The sequence below is a fragment of the Dendropsophus ebraccatus genome, chromosome 2, assembly GCF_027789765.1.
Source record: "Dendropsophus ebraccatus isolate aDenEbr1 chromosome 2, aDenEbr1.pat, whole genome shotgun sequence".
NCBI classification, from domain to species: domain Eukaryota; kingdom Metazoa; phylum Chordata; class Amphibia; order Anura; family Hylidae; genus Dendropsophus; species Dendropsophus ebraccatus.
This window is the reverse complement of record NC_091455.1, coordinates 161,438,016-161,455,828: the sequence shown is the minus strand read 5'-3', so window position 1 is coordinate 161,455,828 and position 17,813 is coordinate 161,438,016. Positions and strand designations below refer to the sequence as shown.

Genomic DNA, 17,813 nt, shown 5'->3' with positions numbered 1-17,813 from the left:
ATGTATAGGACTATTCCTATGTATAGTGATCAGTGACAGCTCCTTATGTATATGAGTATTCCTATGTATAGTGATCAGTGACAGCTCCTTATGTATATGAGTATTCCTATGTATAGTTATCACTGTGGCAGCTCCTTCAGTATAAATGATGATGTCTGTGCATACTTATGGCAGGGGGAGGGGAGGCAATCATACTGGCACTGGACCTGGCATGGGAAGACGCACAGTGCCCCCTGCACACCGCACCAGGCTATATCCCGGCTATCAGGGCTGTGTACATCATCGATCTCATTGGTGATCGGCTACAACACGGCAGTCGGTGATGATACAACGGGAATACACACGAGAACAGGACAGGGCGCGCGGGATCCTCGTTTCCGGCAATGATCAAGTTGCCGGCCGTACGGCCAACATTAGTGAGAGATAATTGAACTCAGAAGCCACGCCCACAGCCAAGCTCGTTTTCCGCAGTCTCCATACAGTCCCCGCCCTCCACCGGTTATTGGTGAATAGACCCCGTCAATCATTTCTCGCTTTCCATTTTCCAGTTCATCTGACAGCACGTGCCTCAGGCCCACAGGGAAGTATTGAAGAGGTCCCGCCTCCCTGTGACGTCATCGCCGGCGGAAAAAGGCGTGCGCTAGAGCTCGATTGTCTGCCACTGGTCCTAGTGTTGGCGTAGCCCCGCCTCTCACGTACCTGTCGCTCGTTTATTGGCCGGCGAGGTTAGGGGCTGCGCCCGTGGGCGTGGTCTGTGCTGACGCCCCTCCTTCCTATCAGCGCTGACTAGGAAATGTCATTTGAGCTTAGAGCCGAGGAGCGCTGACCGGCTCCAGTCCCCGCGGCCTCCTGTCCGGTCCCGGGAGTGTGATGTGGACGGCGAGCCCGGCGGAAGACAGAACCGCAGCGGTAGAGAACAGCAGAGGAGAGCACGGAGACCGGTGTCATCGGGCGGACGAGCCCCGTGCCCGCGCATTTTAAACCTCCCTCTTCATTCCCGAACAGTCACCGAGCGTCCACGGCCCCCTCCCGCCCCCAGCACACACCCCCACCCCGGGAGGAGGAGGAGGTGGAGGAGGAGCGGCCAGCGGGGGGGAATCCAACATGGCGGAGCACGCAGCCCTGGATAATAAGCACAAAGCGGCAGCCGCCAACTCCGGGGCCTCCTCCCCCGCCCTGAGCTCCGGACGCTCGGGATCCGGCTCCTCGGCTAACAGCAGCAGCGTGGCGGCGCACTCCCCCGGGGGAGGGCTGTCGGGGGGCTTGTCGCAGCCCGCGGGCTGGCAGTCTCTGCTCTCCTTCACCATCCTCTTCCTGGCCTGGCTGGCCGGCTTCAGCTCCAGGCTCTTTGCAGTGATCCGCTTTGAGAGCATCATCCACGAGTTCGACCCCTGGTGAGTGGAGCCCCCTGTGGGCGGCGGGCGGTAGTGCAGGGGACACTTCCCCATAGTGATCCATGTGCGGAGGTGACACCGGGCAGGGCACTCTGTAGTACTCAATGAGCCCTGGCTGGCACCATGCCACTGCCCTGACTGCTCTCACTGATCACTGCCATGGTGCAGGACTCTGCTGGGCACCTACTTAGGCTGTGTGACTGGCACAGCTGCTGCTTCACCTCCCAGTGACTGACATGTGCCCCTCCTGTGTCTGTCCCTGGCTGACTGTGCCCAGGTATGGACTCTGCCTCCATATTGGAGGATTTGGCAGTCTTGGGTCCCTGGCACAGCTGCAGTGTGAGGCGCTGAGTGCCAGCACAGACCGACGCAAGGGAAAGTGCCATGTCTGAGACTCTCCTCCGCTTTCTCCCCCCACTGAAACTTAATGTGTGTCTGCCACTTGTCATTGTGGTGCTGCACCTGTTGTGGCGGTGGCTCCTGTGCTGGCGGCAACCGCTTGTTGATTGTCTGGGCGCCACACCGGTATATAGCAGGTGATCAGGCACAGGTGGGCATTTCCCGGGTGTACTGGTGTAGACCATTGCTTGAGTGATTTTACTGGGTGACTAGGTGCTGGTTTATATTCTCATCACTTACCAGGTGGCATGTACTCTCACTGGTCTGGAGTATGCTGAGGCATCAGGCACTGGCATGTACTGGGTCACTAAGCTCCTAGACTGGCATGTGACAGCTGGAGGATTGGGCATGGACTGATTCTATTAGTGTATTCGGTGATCAGCTGTATACTTGTCCCTAGGTGCTTACATGTACTAGGTAGTAAATGGGTGAATGTGTTTGGTCACTAGGCTATTTCATACCCCAGTATGTACTGTTAGAAGTATACTGGGTGATGGGGCACCGGAGTGGCATGTACAAACTCTATTACTGATTTGGATGACCAGCTACTGGCGTATACTTTTTCCAAGCCTACTTGTCCCTAGGTGCTGGCGTATACTGAGAGACTGACTTCAGAAGTATACTGGGAGTATGTGTTTGGTCCAGTGTCATACACTGGCATATACTGGGTGATTGGGCACCGGGGTGGCTTGTTCTCCTTCTGTATAGGTGGATAAGCAGCTGGGTGGCATGTACTTGCACCCGGGAGCTGACATGCTGGGTGGCATGTACTTGCACCCGGGAGCTGACATGCTGGGTGGCATGTACTTGCACCCGGGAGCTGACATGCTGGGTGGCATGTACTTGCACCCGGGAGCTGACATGCTGGGTGGCATGTACTTGCACCCGGGAGCTGACATGCTGGGTGGCATGTACTTGCACCCGGGAGCTGACATGCTGGGTGGCATGTACTTGCACCCGGGAGCTGACATGCTGGGTGGCATGTACTTGCACCCGGGAGCTGACATGCTGGGTGGCATGTACTTGCACCCGGGAGCTGACATGCTGGGTGGCATGTACTTGCACCCGGGAGCTGACATGTTGGGTGACGGACCTCTGAAGCATACTCCAGCTCCTGTAAGGTCCTGGCATTCTCTGCCCCCCAAGTGTCTTGATAAGATACTGTCATGTCTTCAGTACCACAGCGGGTTATGTCTTGGTTTAATTTTCCTGTGATCTCGAGTGCATCTGTTTATTATGGGAGGGGGCTTCCTGATCTCCATAGTATTACATTACGTGGCATGAAAGGGATGGTAAATCTTTGCCCTCCAGCTCTTTGTTGTAGCAAGTGATGCGCTGTCTTAGCTTCCTATTTTTCCTCCCTTCTCTCCTTCAGAATTCCCTCCTACGTTGTAATATTTTCAGCACATTCCTTGTCTGCAGGAGCCGATGTTTAGGGAGGGGGGCGATGAGTCTGATCTGCCACCCTGCCATATGCCCTTGTCTCTTGTGCACTGTCACATCGCTGTCTGGCATGAGTGAGCGCAGTGTTATAAAATCCTGAGCCGCCTCCTCAGTTAGGCGGCAGTTCAGACTGGAGTCATTACGAAATACTTTGTAGCTTGGGTTACAGCCCTGCCTTGTAGATTACATAGCGATTACATGGAATATCAATTCCTCTGGGTTTTCTGATTTAGCTGCAAATATAATACATTGTAATCCACGTCTGACACTCTGGATTAGTGGATGTTCACAGAAAACTACAGATCATTTTATGTAAAGCCAGGTAGGTCAGCCCAGAATAACAGGCGGCTGCTGCTGAGGAATTTCAGGACTGGTCACCCTTGCTGTGGTACCAGATACGTGTGGACCGTCAGATGGAACCCATAATCTAAGACTTGTTTCCAGCCCAGAACTTGTGGAGCAGAACCCTTCTAACTTAACGACACTCTAACTACAACTCCCAGCATGCCCTGACAGCTGTAGTTGGAGAGCCACTGTAATAAAGTACAGTGGTGCCTCGGATTACGAGCATAATTCGTTCCGGCACCAAATCCACTCTTAAACCAAAGCAAATTTTCCCATAAGAAATCATAAAAATTCAGACAATTGGTTCCACACCCCAAAAATGATTTATTATTCTGAATAACATGTAGAACAGATGAAACAAACATTCAGAAACAGCAGAATATGTCATATTATAAGTTACTGTACAGTAATGGAGAGGATGGGAAACCCAAGGGTTGACAGAGACTGCAGGGAGCATGAAGGAATGAGCAGGGCAGATGTGGGCACATACATGCAGCACTCTCTGCCTGGGGAGAGAGGGGTTACAGCTATGGAGAGATTACCTCCACAGTCCTGTCCCCTGATGTAAGCCCCAGCCTGAAGTGGATCTGCTATGATTTGGAAGGTGAGGGAGACTTCCTGGGTCAGAGTACAGTGCTGTAGACCCCGCTATTCAGACCATGTCCCTCCCACCCAGTACAGGGAGCTCTTAAACCAAGTCACAATTTTGAAAAACTGTGAGCTCATAAACCAAGGTACCACTGTACTAGAATGCTAAAGTCTAGCTTTACTGGCTTAGGTTGACTTTCCACATTCCTCCATCAATAGCAGAGTGATATTACCGATGGTCGCCTATGGGAATACACTGCCTAAGGGGCCATTACACTGCAATAGAAGGCTCACTCACAACAATTGAACCAAAGGGCCATCTTTGATACAGGCCTAACAATCCTTGCTGAACATCACCATATGGAATCTGGAGATGTGTGGCCGACAAGTGTAAGAGTCCATTTACACAGATTATTTGCCAAAGATTTGAAGCCAAAGCCAGGAATGGATTTGAAAATAGGAGAAATCTACAATATGACGTGCTCTCTGTTTATAGGCTGTTTCTGGCTTTGGCTTCAAATCTTTGTCAGATAATCTGTCAGATAATCTTTCTGTGTAAATGGACCCTGCCTGTGCTTTGACTGAGAGGGTGCTACTACACACAGTGCTAACTAGGTAGTGGCTAACATTTCTGCTCCTAAATACAAGATCAGAGCCTGTTTCCGGTCTGATTATGTCAAAAACTGCAATCCAACTGCATTGTGTGAACCAAGTCTAAAAGATTAAAACATTTTGGGGGAGATTTATCAAACATGGTGTAAAGTGAAACTGGCTCAGTTTTCCCTAACAACCAATCAGATTCCACCTTTCATTCCTCACAGACTCTTTGGAAAATGAAAGGTGGAATCTGATTGGTTGCTAGGGGCAAGTGAGCCAGTTTCACTTTACACCATCTTTGATAAATCTCCCCCTTGGTTTTCATGTTCTATCTGTTGCACAGACATAATTTGGTAACTTTTAATCAAACCTACATTTACATATACTCTTAGGCAATGTTCCCACTATGTACCAATAAGGGCCAACAATGGCCACAATTAATGTTCATGATTTTAATTCCGGCTGTTGTATTACAACAATGGCCGTTGCTAGCGCTTATTGGTACATAGTGGGAACAGCTTTAAAGCGTACCTACTATTTAAACAAACATTTCATATGTCATAGCGACGTGTCAGAGTTTTGTATCGGTGGGGGTCCTGGTGCTGAGACCCCCGCTGATCGCTAGAAGGAAGAGGCAGACATGCTTAGCCGTGTGCCCTCTGCCCCTTCATCTCTGCTCTTACAGCTAAAGTAGTGGTGGCCGGAATTATAATGGAGCCTATGGAACTTCTGGTAGATGCTATTGCAGGAGGTTCCATAGAGCTCCATTATTCCTTTCACCGCTACTTTACAAGTGAAATTGAAGATGAAAGGGCAGAGTGTAGACTGCTGAGTGCGTCTGCCCCTTTGTCTCAACACCTGGACCCTCACTGATATAAACCTCTGACATGTGGCTACAACATCTCAGAAGTTTGTATAAACGATAGATGGACTTTAAGTGGAGTTTCCCTTTATTCTGATGGTGCCGAGTGGGCTTTCTGTATTTGGAGGGCCTCTAAGACTGAGAGGGAACCAAACCCTCCCAGGAATTGAGTCCATGTTTGTCTGCTTGACATTGATGTAGAGAATGCATGGCCTTGACACATGCTTTGGATTTAAGGAAGTGAATGCAGCCGAAATGATCGTCTTTTGTATAAGAGCTGGAGAATTGAAACCCCCCGAGTCATGTAGATCAGAAAGGCCATGATTAAAGCCGGGAGCATTGTGCTTATCAGGTGGGGAGCTGGATAATAGAGGGGTTATTGCCAACAAGTGCATCGGTCCGATTGTGGCTCATTGATGGCAGAAAGTGGGATGGATATTTCACCTTCTATACATGCTTATTATCCCTATCCTCTGTATGCATTTTGCTGGCTCCATTAATATACCAGGCAAATAATGAGCTTATAAATATAATATGTAAGTACTGTGTATGTATAGAGCCCTGTTACAGCTACTGCTTGTGTTTGGGCAGCTTTGCATACTATTAGCTTGGGATTTTAATGGTGAAGATTAAACCATGTGTACTCATCTACCTATGCAGCATCAGTCTCAGCAGTGCATCGCCCAGGAAGTGCCCACTGAGGTGCCCCACCATTATGGCTGGTGGCTGTGAGTGCTTTCTGCAAGTCTAAAAAACGCTTAAAGTGCAGGTCAGAGCTTGGCCACAAATATTTTGTGGGGCAAGAGAACCCCTTTAAACCATTTTTGGGTTATTTTTTTCATTTCTAGGTATAGAGTTTTTACCTGCTGCTTGTATAGTGCCAACATATTCTAAAGTGCTGTACATAGTCTCGCCCACATTAGTCCCCGTCTCACAATTAAAATTTCTTAGATGAAACGTCCTCAGGCCAGTTCTATAGAAAAGTTGATTTATCTGCCTGTTAGATTTTGCAGTGCGGGAGCGAAACTAGAGATGTAACAAGGGTTGCGATGTGTCTTGTATTCTCTGTGACAGATGACAGACTGTGCACGGTCCATTAGTCCTGCAGACAGACATCGACAGTCCCCGCAAGCCTGCTAGAAGAAAGTAAAACTTTGGACTTTGAGGTAATAGTGCTACATTATGATGGCAGAAAACAAAGTCAGAGCATGTCTTGTAAGGTGTCCCCAGCAGCAGTTCATGGATGCTGATGAATCGGGTGGGGTGGGGGGTTTGATTGTGGGCGCCTGTGCCCCTTCATCTTCATGGAGGGCAGAGGAGAGTGTTTGCAGAATTCCAGAGAAGAGCTCTTGTAGCATGGATTGCAGTATAATGGAAAGGTATCAGATTGCACAATGCATAGAGTTCCAGTAGTTTTCTTAGTACATTATTCTTTACTAGTTAGCGTGCATTAGACAGGTGAGGCTCATTTGTCCTTACCATGTGTATGGTCAGGGGCACATGTGGCATTTACCTAGGGAAGAGGTGGTAACAGAGGGGAAAGGAGGCAGGCGGACAAAGTCCTGGTATTCTTGTGGAGGTTACTTTGAGAAGTGCCACCTACCAAAACACTGTTCCGGACAGAGTATACCTCTTCACGGGAGCAGTATAGTGGCCTCGTCCAGCAGGACGGTGTGCCCTGCCACACTGCAGCACTTCAGGAATGGTGTTTAAGGAACATGAAGAGTTCAAGGTGTTATCTTTGCCTACAAATTCCCCAGGTCTCAGTGCGGTTGAACCTTGGTGTAGAAGACAGAATCAATCATAGAAACTCCATTGATTTCAGTGATGCAATTGCATCTGTCAAAAGATTTGAAAGGTAGCTTGTAAATCCTTGTCAGGAGCGTTCTACAAAGAGCCACAGTGGAGCACACTGCAATAGTGTATATGTATGTGTAAAATACCACTAGTCCAGACATATGGATAGTAACATGGCACATGCTACCAGTCTTGGGTGCTGACATCACTGGAGATTTAAGAAAGGTGCCTGACCTCTCCTGATCTGTCAGTTGTTTAGTACTTGTAGTCCCCATGACATAATAGATATTTGTTCTCCTATTCATCTCTAATTCTTACTAGAAATACATGACCAAATAGCCAACTGGGTGTTATTGGATTTGGGCATGACTATCCAGCCTGGGTAAGGGACACTCCCCATGGTAAAGGAGAGTCAATGTAATTATATTTCTAGAAGCTAAAAGCCCTTGTGTACTGTGTTAGCCAGTTATGTTGGTGAAACAGGGCAGAGACTCAGGACAAGAATGAACTCTCATCAGTACACATAATAAAAACTAAAAGGACAGATGGTACAACATTTCTGTAGACCACAAGATCAGATATGAAACTATTGATATTAAAGAGATATTTGAGAAGTGCCAGAGGCACAGGAGGGTCTAGGAATATAAACTCATGACTATGAGATCAAGAATGAATGTCACATGGACTTGTCATTCTACATCACTTAAAGGGACTTTCCAATTTAAACTTACTAGTCCCCTATCCACAGGAGAGGGGACAAGTTTGACCTTTGTTCCACCTGAGTAGCTCTAGATCCCCCACCTTGACTCCTTTTGTGCGGTACTCCACTTTCTCCTGTGGCTCCATAGAGAATGAAAGGAGCGGGTCATGTGCCGGCCTGCGTCTCCATTTATAACGCAGCTATGACTCCTGAATTTTATCAGACTCCAGCTCAGCTTCATAAATGGCCAGTCAGAAACCAGAGGAGTTATGTATCACACGGGTGTAAAGTAGGTCTGGCTCTGCTGAGTGAATAGATATAAAGGAAGACTGTTACCAATGCCCGACACAAAGGAAGACTGTTACCAATGCCCGATACCTGTGATATACAGGTCAGACATACTGTAGGCCCAGATTTATCAGCTCTGTGTCTGTGCTCCTGAATCATTGCTGCCCCACAGGGAATTATTTGCTTAGCCAGTCAGCAACTGCAGCTGTGTCCCACGTCCCCCCTGATTTTTCACAGTTGTCCAGATTACCCCTTTAATTTCTTTAAAAATCTGTCAGATAAATCTCTATGTAAAGGCACCCTGACAGGTCGGCCGCTGTCTTTTATGTAATTTGAAATCAGCCTTAGTCTGGATATCTCAGTTTTTGTCAGCAAATGTAGTATTTGTGGACATACTCTTATGTTCTTGTTAGAACTATTGTCGGCACTGTGCATAAAGGGTGAAGGGCATACATAGGTTGTGATCAACAAGTCTGGTTTAGCTTCTAAGGGTATAAACCCACACACCGTATACGCAGCATCTGATGACTCGGCAGAGGGCGGTCGGCACTCAGGACGATTGGAGAGCTTCGGGCGTCCGTCCGAAAATGACGTCGTGGCACAGAAGATCGGGACGAGGGTTGGCACGTGACAGGTATGTATAATGAACCACACTTCCGGATACACTTGTGGGGGTGGGGGGACACAAGGAAGGGGGCCATTCACAGACATAACATACATTACAAAGTTGTATAACTTTGTAATGTGTTATTCTGTGAATAATTTCTTAGCGCCGCACTACCCCTTTAAGGATAAATACTTAAAGGCCATAAATGTAAGCGATTCTTGGACTTTTATCAGTAATACAGATTGTGTAATATCTCCATTGTGTGATGCTTACATATTGAAGGTTGACCATGCATAGTGGTAACAAATGCTTCCAGGCTACTTGCACTAGAAGCCCCATGATATTTGCTAATAACTGTGTATGTTTTACTAGCACTTGAGAGAGCTGAGGTTTAGTATTGAAAATGATACAAATCTGCCTGTGACTTGATATTGGGTTTCAGAAGGCGCACAGTTGGAGAACGGCTTCGGTACATGCAAGCAAATTGCCTGAAAGAGTGGGAGACTTTGTATTGTGTGAAGGCGTGCTGTAATTCCTGCTGTAATCTGTTTATTTCTTCATATTTTCCTATATTCTAAGATGTGACCTATTTTCTCCCTAATGTCCCCCATGTGTCCTGACTATATATGACTAGTCGGATGTGCGTCACTACTGACACTTCTTATTCACTGGTCTACCTAAAAAGGGTTCTTCCAATAGTGCCACCCCCACTGGACTCAGAAACCTTGATTCTGTTGTAAATGTTCCTTTCTTTTTCTGCTTTAGGGTACAAACCCACACACCCATACACAGCAGATACGCAACAAATACGCAGCAGATTTGTTGGTGCAGATTTGATGCTGTGTTTAGTTATTTAGATCTAATCTGCTGCATGTTTGCTGCGTATTTGCTGCGTATCGCAGCAGTAAATACGCTGCTTATACGGTGTGTGGGTTTATACCCTTAGTGAAGAGAAGTAAAATTATTTAAATTTGGATGAAATGGCAGTTTTGAATGTGACGTCTATGAATAGGTAGATGAGCTGCAACTGGTGTCTTATCATCTTAGGGTACCATTTCACGGGCCGAGGAGGGCCCGATCAACGATGTAAACGAGCGCCGATCTGCTAGATCGCCGCTTGTTTACTGGGCCTATTCCATGGCCCGATGATCGTTGAGCGAGGGCTGCAGGGACATCGTTACTGATGTCCTTGCAGCATACATTACCTGTCAGGTCTTCTGCTCCGCTCCGTCTTCCTCCCCGGGTCCCGCGCGCTCTGGCTTCAGAATGACCTGTCAGCTGACAGGCCACTCGGCCAATCACAGGCCGCGGGGGTCCCGGCCTGTGATTGGCTGAGCGCTCCGTCAGCTGACAGTCCATTCTGAAGCTAGAGCGCACGGGACCCAGGGAGGAAGACAGAGCGGAGCAGAAGACCTGACAGGTAATGTATGCTGCTGCTGCTTCTCAAATCGTCGGTCGCCCGCCGCGCACCGCTATTCAACCTTGGGAACGATGATTTTAGGTCTGGCCCTAAATGAACGATCAGCCGATGACCCGATCATCAGCTGATCGTTCTCTCTATTTCACCAAGGGATAATCGGCCGAATGGGGCCGTTTATCGTTACTGTGGAATAGGGCCCTTAGTCACTCGGATAAAATGCAGCCTTGCTTCTTGTTCTACAGTACTCCACATGATCACCATAGTCTACATACAAATGCCTTACTTCCCATACACTCAGCTGGGGGTAAGGCAGTGGCAGACTATCCTAAATGTAGCTGATCTCTAGGAACATTTCATATTTAACATGCCAAATCCTTCTTTCACCCCAATCTCTGTCGGTAGAGAATCGGGAGGCCTCCATGAGATGCTCGACCAGTCTGGCCAACAAGTTCAACCGATGTATGTCTAAGGCCAATTGGCAGATTATCACTCCATGTAATAAAGACAGTGATCAGCTGACTAAACAATCACCAGCTGATCATTGTTTATTTCAGCCTACAAAATCATTGTCCACCAGGCGTGCATCGCTACGTGTAATAGTGATGTGTGACCAATGCCTGATGACTGTGACAAAATAATAAACTTCCCTACTCCTCGGTGTCCTTCTTGCTTCTAATCACAGGCTACACTGGAACTTCTAAGCCAGTCTTTGAAGTGACAGGATGCTCAGCCAATCACAGGCTGCAGCACTGTCCCATCTTGGCCAGTTATTGGCTAAGCAGGCTCTCTATTTAGAGACTTGCTCAGAAATTCCAGTTGCGGCTGCAGGCAGAGGGCAGAAGTAATTGTGGATAACTGTATAAGGGTATATTCACACGAACAGGCTCGCAGCGAGATTCTCGCTGCGAGCCCGGCAGGTCCTAGCAGTTCCCATACACTACATACTTGCTGCGGTCTAAACGACCGCAGCGAGTATGTAATTCTGCCGCCCTTAACCCCTTCTGCTCCCGCCTGGCTCCCCCACTATAAGCATACATTACCTCTCCTCGCTGCACGGGTTCGGCGTCCTGCTCTCCCGTCCGGCCAATCAGTGGCTGCGGCTGGGCAACACACTAATTGGCCGGAGGGGAGAGCAGGACGCCGGACCCGTGCAGCAAGGACAGGTAAAGTATGCTTACAGCGGGGGAGCCGGCCGGGAGCAGAAGGGGTTAAGGGCGGCAGAATTACATACTCGCTGCGGTCGTTTAGACCGCAGCAAGTATGTAGTGTATGGGAACTGCCAGGACCTGCCGGGCTCGCAGCGAGAATCTCGCTGCGAGCCCGTTCGTGTGAATATACCCTAAAGCTTTTTTTTTTTTTTTACACTAGGGGCAAGGGCTGCACAGACATCGCTAATGATGTCCATGCAGCCCTTGCGGTAAGATGATCGAGCCATGTAATAGGCTTAGTAAGTAAGCTCCAATTTAGCAGATTGGCCCTTTGTACATTAGTAATTGTGCCGTGTAATATGGCCCTTTATGTAGCCAGGTTTGGATTAGCCATACACATTGGACAGCTGTTGGTCAAACAGCCATTTAGGCTAGCCAGGCTCAATTGCTTTGAGCTTCATGCTTAACATCATTAACATCATCTATAAAGGCATTTATAGCACCTAAAAGTGGCTGCTAAAGTCTGCAGTATTGTGTCCAAATCACTTTAAATTGCTCATGGATGAGGTGAAAGTAAAGTGTGTGGAACAGTACTGTATTAGATCTGCCGAGCGGGTCCCACAAAAGATCGGCTCTCTTATGCAGCTCTGTCACCATGCAGGTTCATTCATCCTGCATTTCCCTTCCATTATGTATTAACCACAACACCCCTAATACGTTGCAAGATTTGAAGCCGATGAATGTGGACTTTTTACTATGCTGAAGCATTTAGTCCTTTATTCGTCAGCTGATCACTGGCCCTATTATATAGACCAATACTGTTCAGTCAGTAATCGCTATCCTTGTAGTAGTGCCCTTTATTCATTGAAATATTATAGAATAGTAGACACATTACTTCAGTGCCATCAGTCAGTAGCCCTGCTCATGTGCCACCTGTCTTTGGTTACATTACATAGCACTTGAGCTGTTTTTACACTTAAAGCGTCACTGTCTTTCAAAATCTAAATCAACAGTAGAATTGAAATAAAGCAAGTTTGCAATATACATTTATTATTTGTTCTTATCATGCTGCAAAACAAAGCTGAACTTACCAGAAATCCAGGTCCTGTCTCCTGAAGGCAGATTTTTAGACTTGTGCTGTTTGAAAAAAGAGAATAAGCACAGGAATTCCGGCCAGTACAGAGAGTCACGGCTCAATGTGTCCGACAATCACATGACTGCCTTCTCTCTGTGAGCGCTCAGATGGCCTGGGATACACAGGACTTCCTGTCTTCTGACTGTTTCCTGTTTTTTGACAGAGTCAGAAAACAGGATGATAACTAGAGATGAGCGAACCGAGTTCGGGTTCGAGTCCATCCGAACCCGAACGTTATGCATTTGATTAGCGGTGGTTGCTGAACTTGGATAATGCTCTAAGGTTGTCTGGAAAACATGGATGCAGCCAATGACTATATCCATGATTTCCACATAGCCTTACAGCTTTATCCAAGTTCAGCAGCCACCGCTAATCAAATGCCGTACGATCGGGTTCGGATCGACTCGAGCATGCTCCAGGTTCGCTCATCTCTAATGATAACTAAAAAAAAAAAAAAATGAATGTAAATTGCAGTCTTGCTTTATATCACATCTACTGTTTTAGATTTTGAAAGTTATAACGACAGTGACACTTTAAGCCTTTGGGACTGTGACACTTGGTTTTAAAGAAGCCTTAAGGCCCTATTCCACCAACAGATCTGACGACAGATTATCTGCCAAAGATTTGAAGCCAAACCCAGGAACAGACTATAATCAGAGATCAGGTCATAAAGGAAAGACTGGATTTCTCCTCTTTTCAAATCCATTCCTGGGTTTGGCTTCAAATCTTTGGCAGATAATCTGTCGTCAGATCTGTTGGTGGAATAGGGCCTTATGCTTAACTCTGCACAATCTTCTCATTTCAGTAGGACTCCTCCTTATTTAGCCATAGTCCTACCTCAGTACACCATGGCTTCAGGTAGTAGTTCTGTCGTAGTGTGGCGTATGTGAATACTGAGCGTTTTTCATCTGTAGCATTACCATGGCAGTAGCGCACATAGCCTCATGTATGCTGGGCCTATAAGTAATAAATGGTTTACAGCTTCATTTTTATAAGAGCTCCTGATCAATAGTGGTTTCCATCCCTGTTATCTCAGCTTATGGCATCTCTTATGTGGTCTTGAATACTGAAAAGCACACACAATAAGTCCGGGACCTTTTCCTTGGCCTTTATTGTGTTACGCCGTGTCTTCTGCATTTGTACATAATCTGTTTTAATGAGTTTGAAATGAAATACAAAAATGTGTCAGAGCTGTAAATCTGAGGCTATAGGCCTCTACATCATCTGTGTGACTGATGCATTGTAGGGCTGCGGGTTTTTTTTGTGTCCCTCCCTGGCCATTAGAGCTCATCTCCCTTTTGTATCACTGTATCTATAGGCCCTATTCCACGGAACGATTATGGTTCATAAACTCGCTCCAACGACCGCTCGTTAACAATCTCTAAACGTGTTTTTTTTTTTTTTTAGCAAACAATAACATGTAACACACGTGGGAACGTGAACGGTATATGTAGTGTAACGATTATTTTGCGGTCGTTACATGGTCGCCAGGGTGATCATGACCATACGACACACCTACTTTTTTTTAAACCTTTTTACAAACGACTGAGAGATTTCTAATTTTACGAACCAATTAGCGAATTATCTTTCGAAGACCAATGATTTTTTTTTGACATGCAGAAAATCAATTTTGAACGGCAATATAACAATTTCGCCTTAGTCGTTCGCTTGTTTACACCAATTCCACGAAGCGAAGCTATCGTTAACGAGCGATCGTTGGAACGAGTTTATGAACGATAATCATTCTGTGGAATAGGGCCTTAAGCATACTTCATTTTGGTAACTTGCAGAATTGATTGGTGGTGAATTAAATACTTCCCTCCTGACTTAAATAAACAATGTGAGTTTATTTAAAAAGACAAAACTTTTAATGTGTCATAGGGACATGGTCGTGTTGAGTATAGCACTAATACACAGCTATATTCAGGTGAATGGGGCTGTATTGTAGCTTCTGGCACAGCAGGTAGCTGAGTGCATCACTGTAAATAAGCAAAAGCACTTAACTATCGCTGCTCCTCCTCGGACTGGTAGAATTCCTGGTAGCCAGACCCTCACAATCACTAAGTATATGCTATCCTGCTGTTATATACACGTGTAGTGAATTGTTGCTATAGTATTTCTTCCACTTTCTCTATGTAAAAAAAGAACACACACACAAGTGTTTAAGCAGCAAGTCTGTTCCGTATCCAATATCTAAACTTTGCTAAAAAACTAAAAAATTAGCTTAGAATGACCTTGGATTGGCTGGTATAAACAGCAGGGACTTGTCGTCTTGCAGTTTTCATAAATGAGGCCCATTTGGATCTTAATGATAATACCTAGAACAAGCATAAAAAGTAGATATGTTGTCATAGGAACAGATCAAATTCCAGCCGGGCATCATAAATGTGTGTAATATTGTTTGTGTTTTATACCTAGTGCTCTATGATTCTAATATAATCTGGGGCGGTATCATTAGAGTTGGCAGCGGCAATCAGTTACATCATCTTTCTGGGCCCTTTCGAATGGTGAAAATATAATTCCCCCTCAGCTCCCCATGGATCTATATAGGTCAGGGATGAAGAACCTGTGGCCCTCCAGCTTTTGCAAAACTACAATTCCCATCATGCTCGGACAGCTTTGGCTTTGGCCGTCTAGGTATGATGGGCATTGTGGTTTTCCTACAGCTGGAGGGCCATTCAAATGGCAGAAAAAATTGTCTGCAGAAAAAGACCACTGGAGCCATCCATTCTGCCCTATTAGTATTTCCATTCTTATTATCTTAGGATAGATATATGTTTATCCCAGGCAGGTTTACATTCTGTTATTGTAGAATTACCACATCACCTATCTTCTCACAGTTTGTCCCCAGCATCTACTACTCTTTCAGTACAGTAATATTTTCTCATGTTGCTTCTGATCTTTCCCTAACTAACCTCTCACTGTGTCCTCTTGTTCTTGAGTTGAGTTTTGTTCTAAAAACATTTCCCTCCTCGACCTTAGGGTACTATTACACCAAGCAATTTTCCGACGACTAACGATAAACGATCTTAAACGACCGCTAAGGCAAACGACCCGAAATCGTTCGCCCAAGTACACGAAACGATCGTTATTTATGATCGTTCTTGCGGTCGTTTAGTCGTCGCTATTGCGTACGTTTCAGCTGTGAATTTTTATTCCACCGAACGATGTGCGAACGATCAAACGATAAAAATAGGTCCGGATCCTATTAAACGATCAACGATTTCTCGTTGGTCGTTTAATCGTTGCCTATTACACGAAATGATTATCGTTCAAATCTGAACGATTTAACGATTTTTCGAACGATAATCGTTCCGTGAAATACCACCCTTAAGTCCTCTAACATATATTTAAAGGTTTTGATCACGCCCCCCCCCCCCCCCCTTTCCATCCTCCAGACTATACAGATTAAAACCCTTAAGGGCCCTATTACATGGAGGGATTATCATGCAAAAAGCCGCCAAAACGATCAATCGCTAGCAATCGTTAGTTGTAATAGGGCGTTGTAATCTTTCAGCATGTCACCGTCGGTCTTTTGCTGATAATTCGTCATTCCATGCATTTAATAACAAATCTTTCAGTCTCAGTGTGTGTGTGTGGGGGGGGGGGGGGGAAATTTCCTCTCGCCATGAACACTTATCACTTAGCGACCATATAATGACTGCAAAAATGATTCTTTATAACCGCAATCTGTGAATATAGCGTCAGGATTATTCCCTACTATATCACTAGCGATCAATTGGGTTTTCCACAATAACTGCTCCATGTAATAGAACCTTAAGTCTTTCCCGATTTTCCTAGTTTTGTACACCATTTTTGTAGCCCGTCTTTAGACCAGCCCACCACAAATTCAATGATTTAGGGCCCTATTCCACGGGACGATTATCGTTCGCATAATCGTTAACGATAATCTATCCAAGCGACCGCTATTGCGAAAGACCTGAAATCGTTCACCCATTTACATGGAGCGATAATCTTATGATCGTTCTTGCAGTCGTCTTGTCGTCGTTATTGCGTTCGTTACTACTACGAACGACATCTTATTCAATGCGAGCGATTTGCGAACGAGCAACGATAAAAATAGGTCCAGGACTTATTAAACGATCAACGATTTCTCGTTCGGTCGTTAATCGTTAACTGTTGTTGAACCAAACGATTATCGTTGAGATTCGAACAATTAAACGATAATCTGAATGATAATTGTCCAGTGGAATAAGGCTCTTAAGGCCCTATTCCACCAACAGATCTGATGACAGATTGTCTGCCAAAGATTTGAAGCCAAAGCCAGGAATGGATTTGAAAAGGAGAAATCCTTTATGACCTGTTCTCTGATTATAGTCTGTTCCTGGGTTTGGCTTCAAATCGTTGGCAGATAATCTGTCAGATCTGTTGGTAGAATAGGGCCTTTAGTCCAATTTCCTAACTTCTCTATTAGCTCTTTATGGGGAACTGTATCAGATAGGCGATATCCATGGCACCACCTTCATCCAGCACTTTTGTGACATAATAAAAAGAATGTCAAACCATGTACACTGGTGGTCGCTAAAACCTAAATGTTCTTCCACTCTGACTTCAGACACCTGATGCTCATTAGTAAAAAGTGCACAAGGGATATTCCAATCCACATCATGATATAAATGTATTTGGGGTTTCGCTTGCAGTTATGGAAATGGTCATGCATGGCGGTAATATTAACTCCCCTATAGTGCTTGAAGATTCAAGACACCGCTCTCCTTTCATTCTGTGAGCAGCCACCTTGCCATGCCGGTCAAGGGTCATGAAATCCCTGTTCTGAAAGTAGAGATGGGGGGGAGTGTTGGGTTATAGAGTTGATGGGGTATATTTACTGTATATGCAGGGAGATTTCCCTCTGACACCTTTCAGTCTGCACAGCACTGTTGAAAAGTGATCTGTGTGGAAGGATGTGCTCCCTAGTGGTCAACTTTTGAACTGTTCTAGGCTATGTGCAAACAGTGTCTTTTCATGCAAAACTATAATGTTCATCAAAGGAGGCCATTCTAAAAAAAAGTCATTTTGCGCAAAAAAAAGTTGTATAAACATAGTTCTAGAATGTATTTTGTGTAAACTAT

The 17,813-nt window shown here is 45.9% G+C and overlaps 1 protein-coding gene across 1 annotated transcript in view; it reads left to right on the top strand.

The window, feature by feature from the left end:
* Positions 1-710: 710 nt before the first annotated feature.
* The window catches only part of STT3B (STT3 oligosaccharyltransferase complex catalytic subunit B), an 85,386-nt gene continuing 68,283 nt past the window's right edge, over positions 711-17,813 (top strand). Inside the window, exon 1 of the mRNA XM_069958635.1 lies at positions 711-1,394. Within this exon, the coding sequence (XP_069814736.1) occupies positions 1,105-1,394 (290 nt within the window). The 5' untranslated portion in view covers positions 711-1,104. The remainder of the gene's footprint in view (positions 1,395-17,813) is intronic.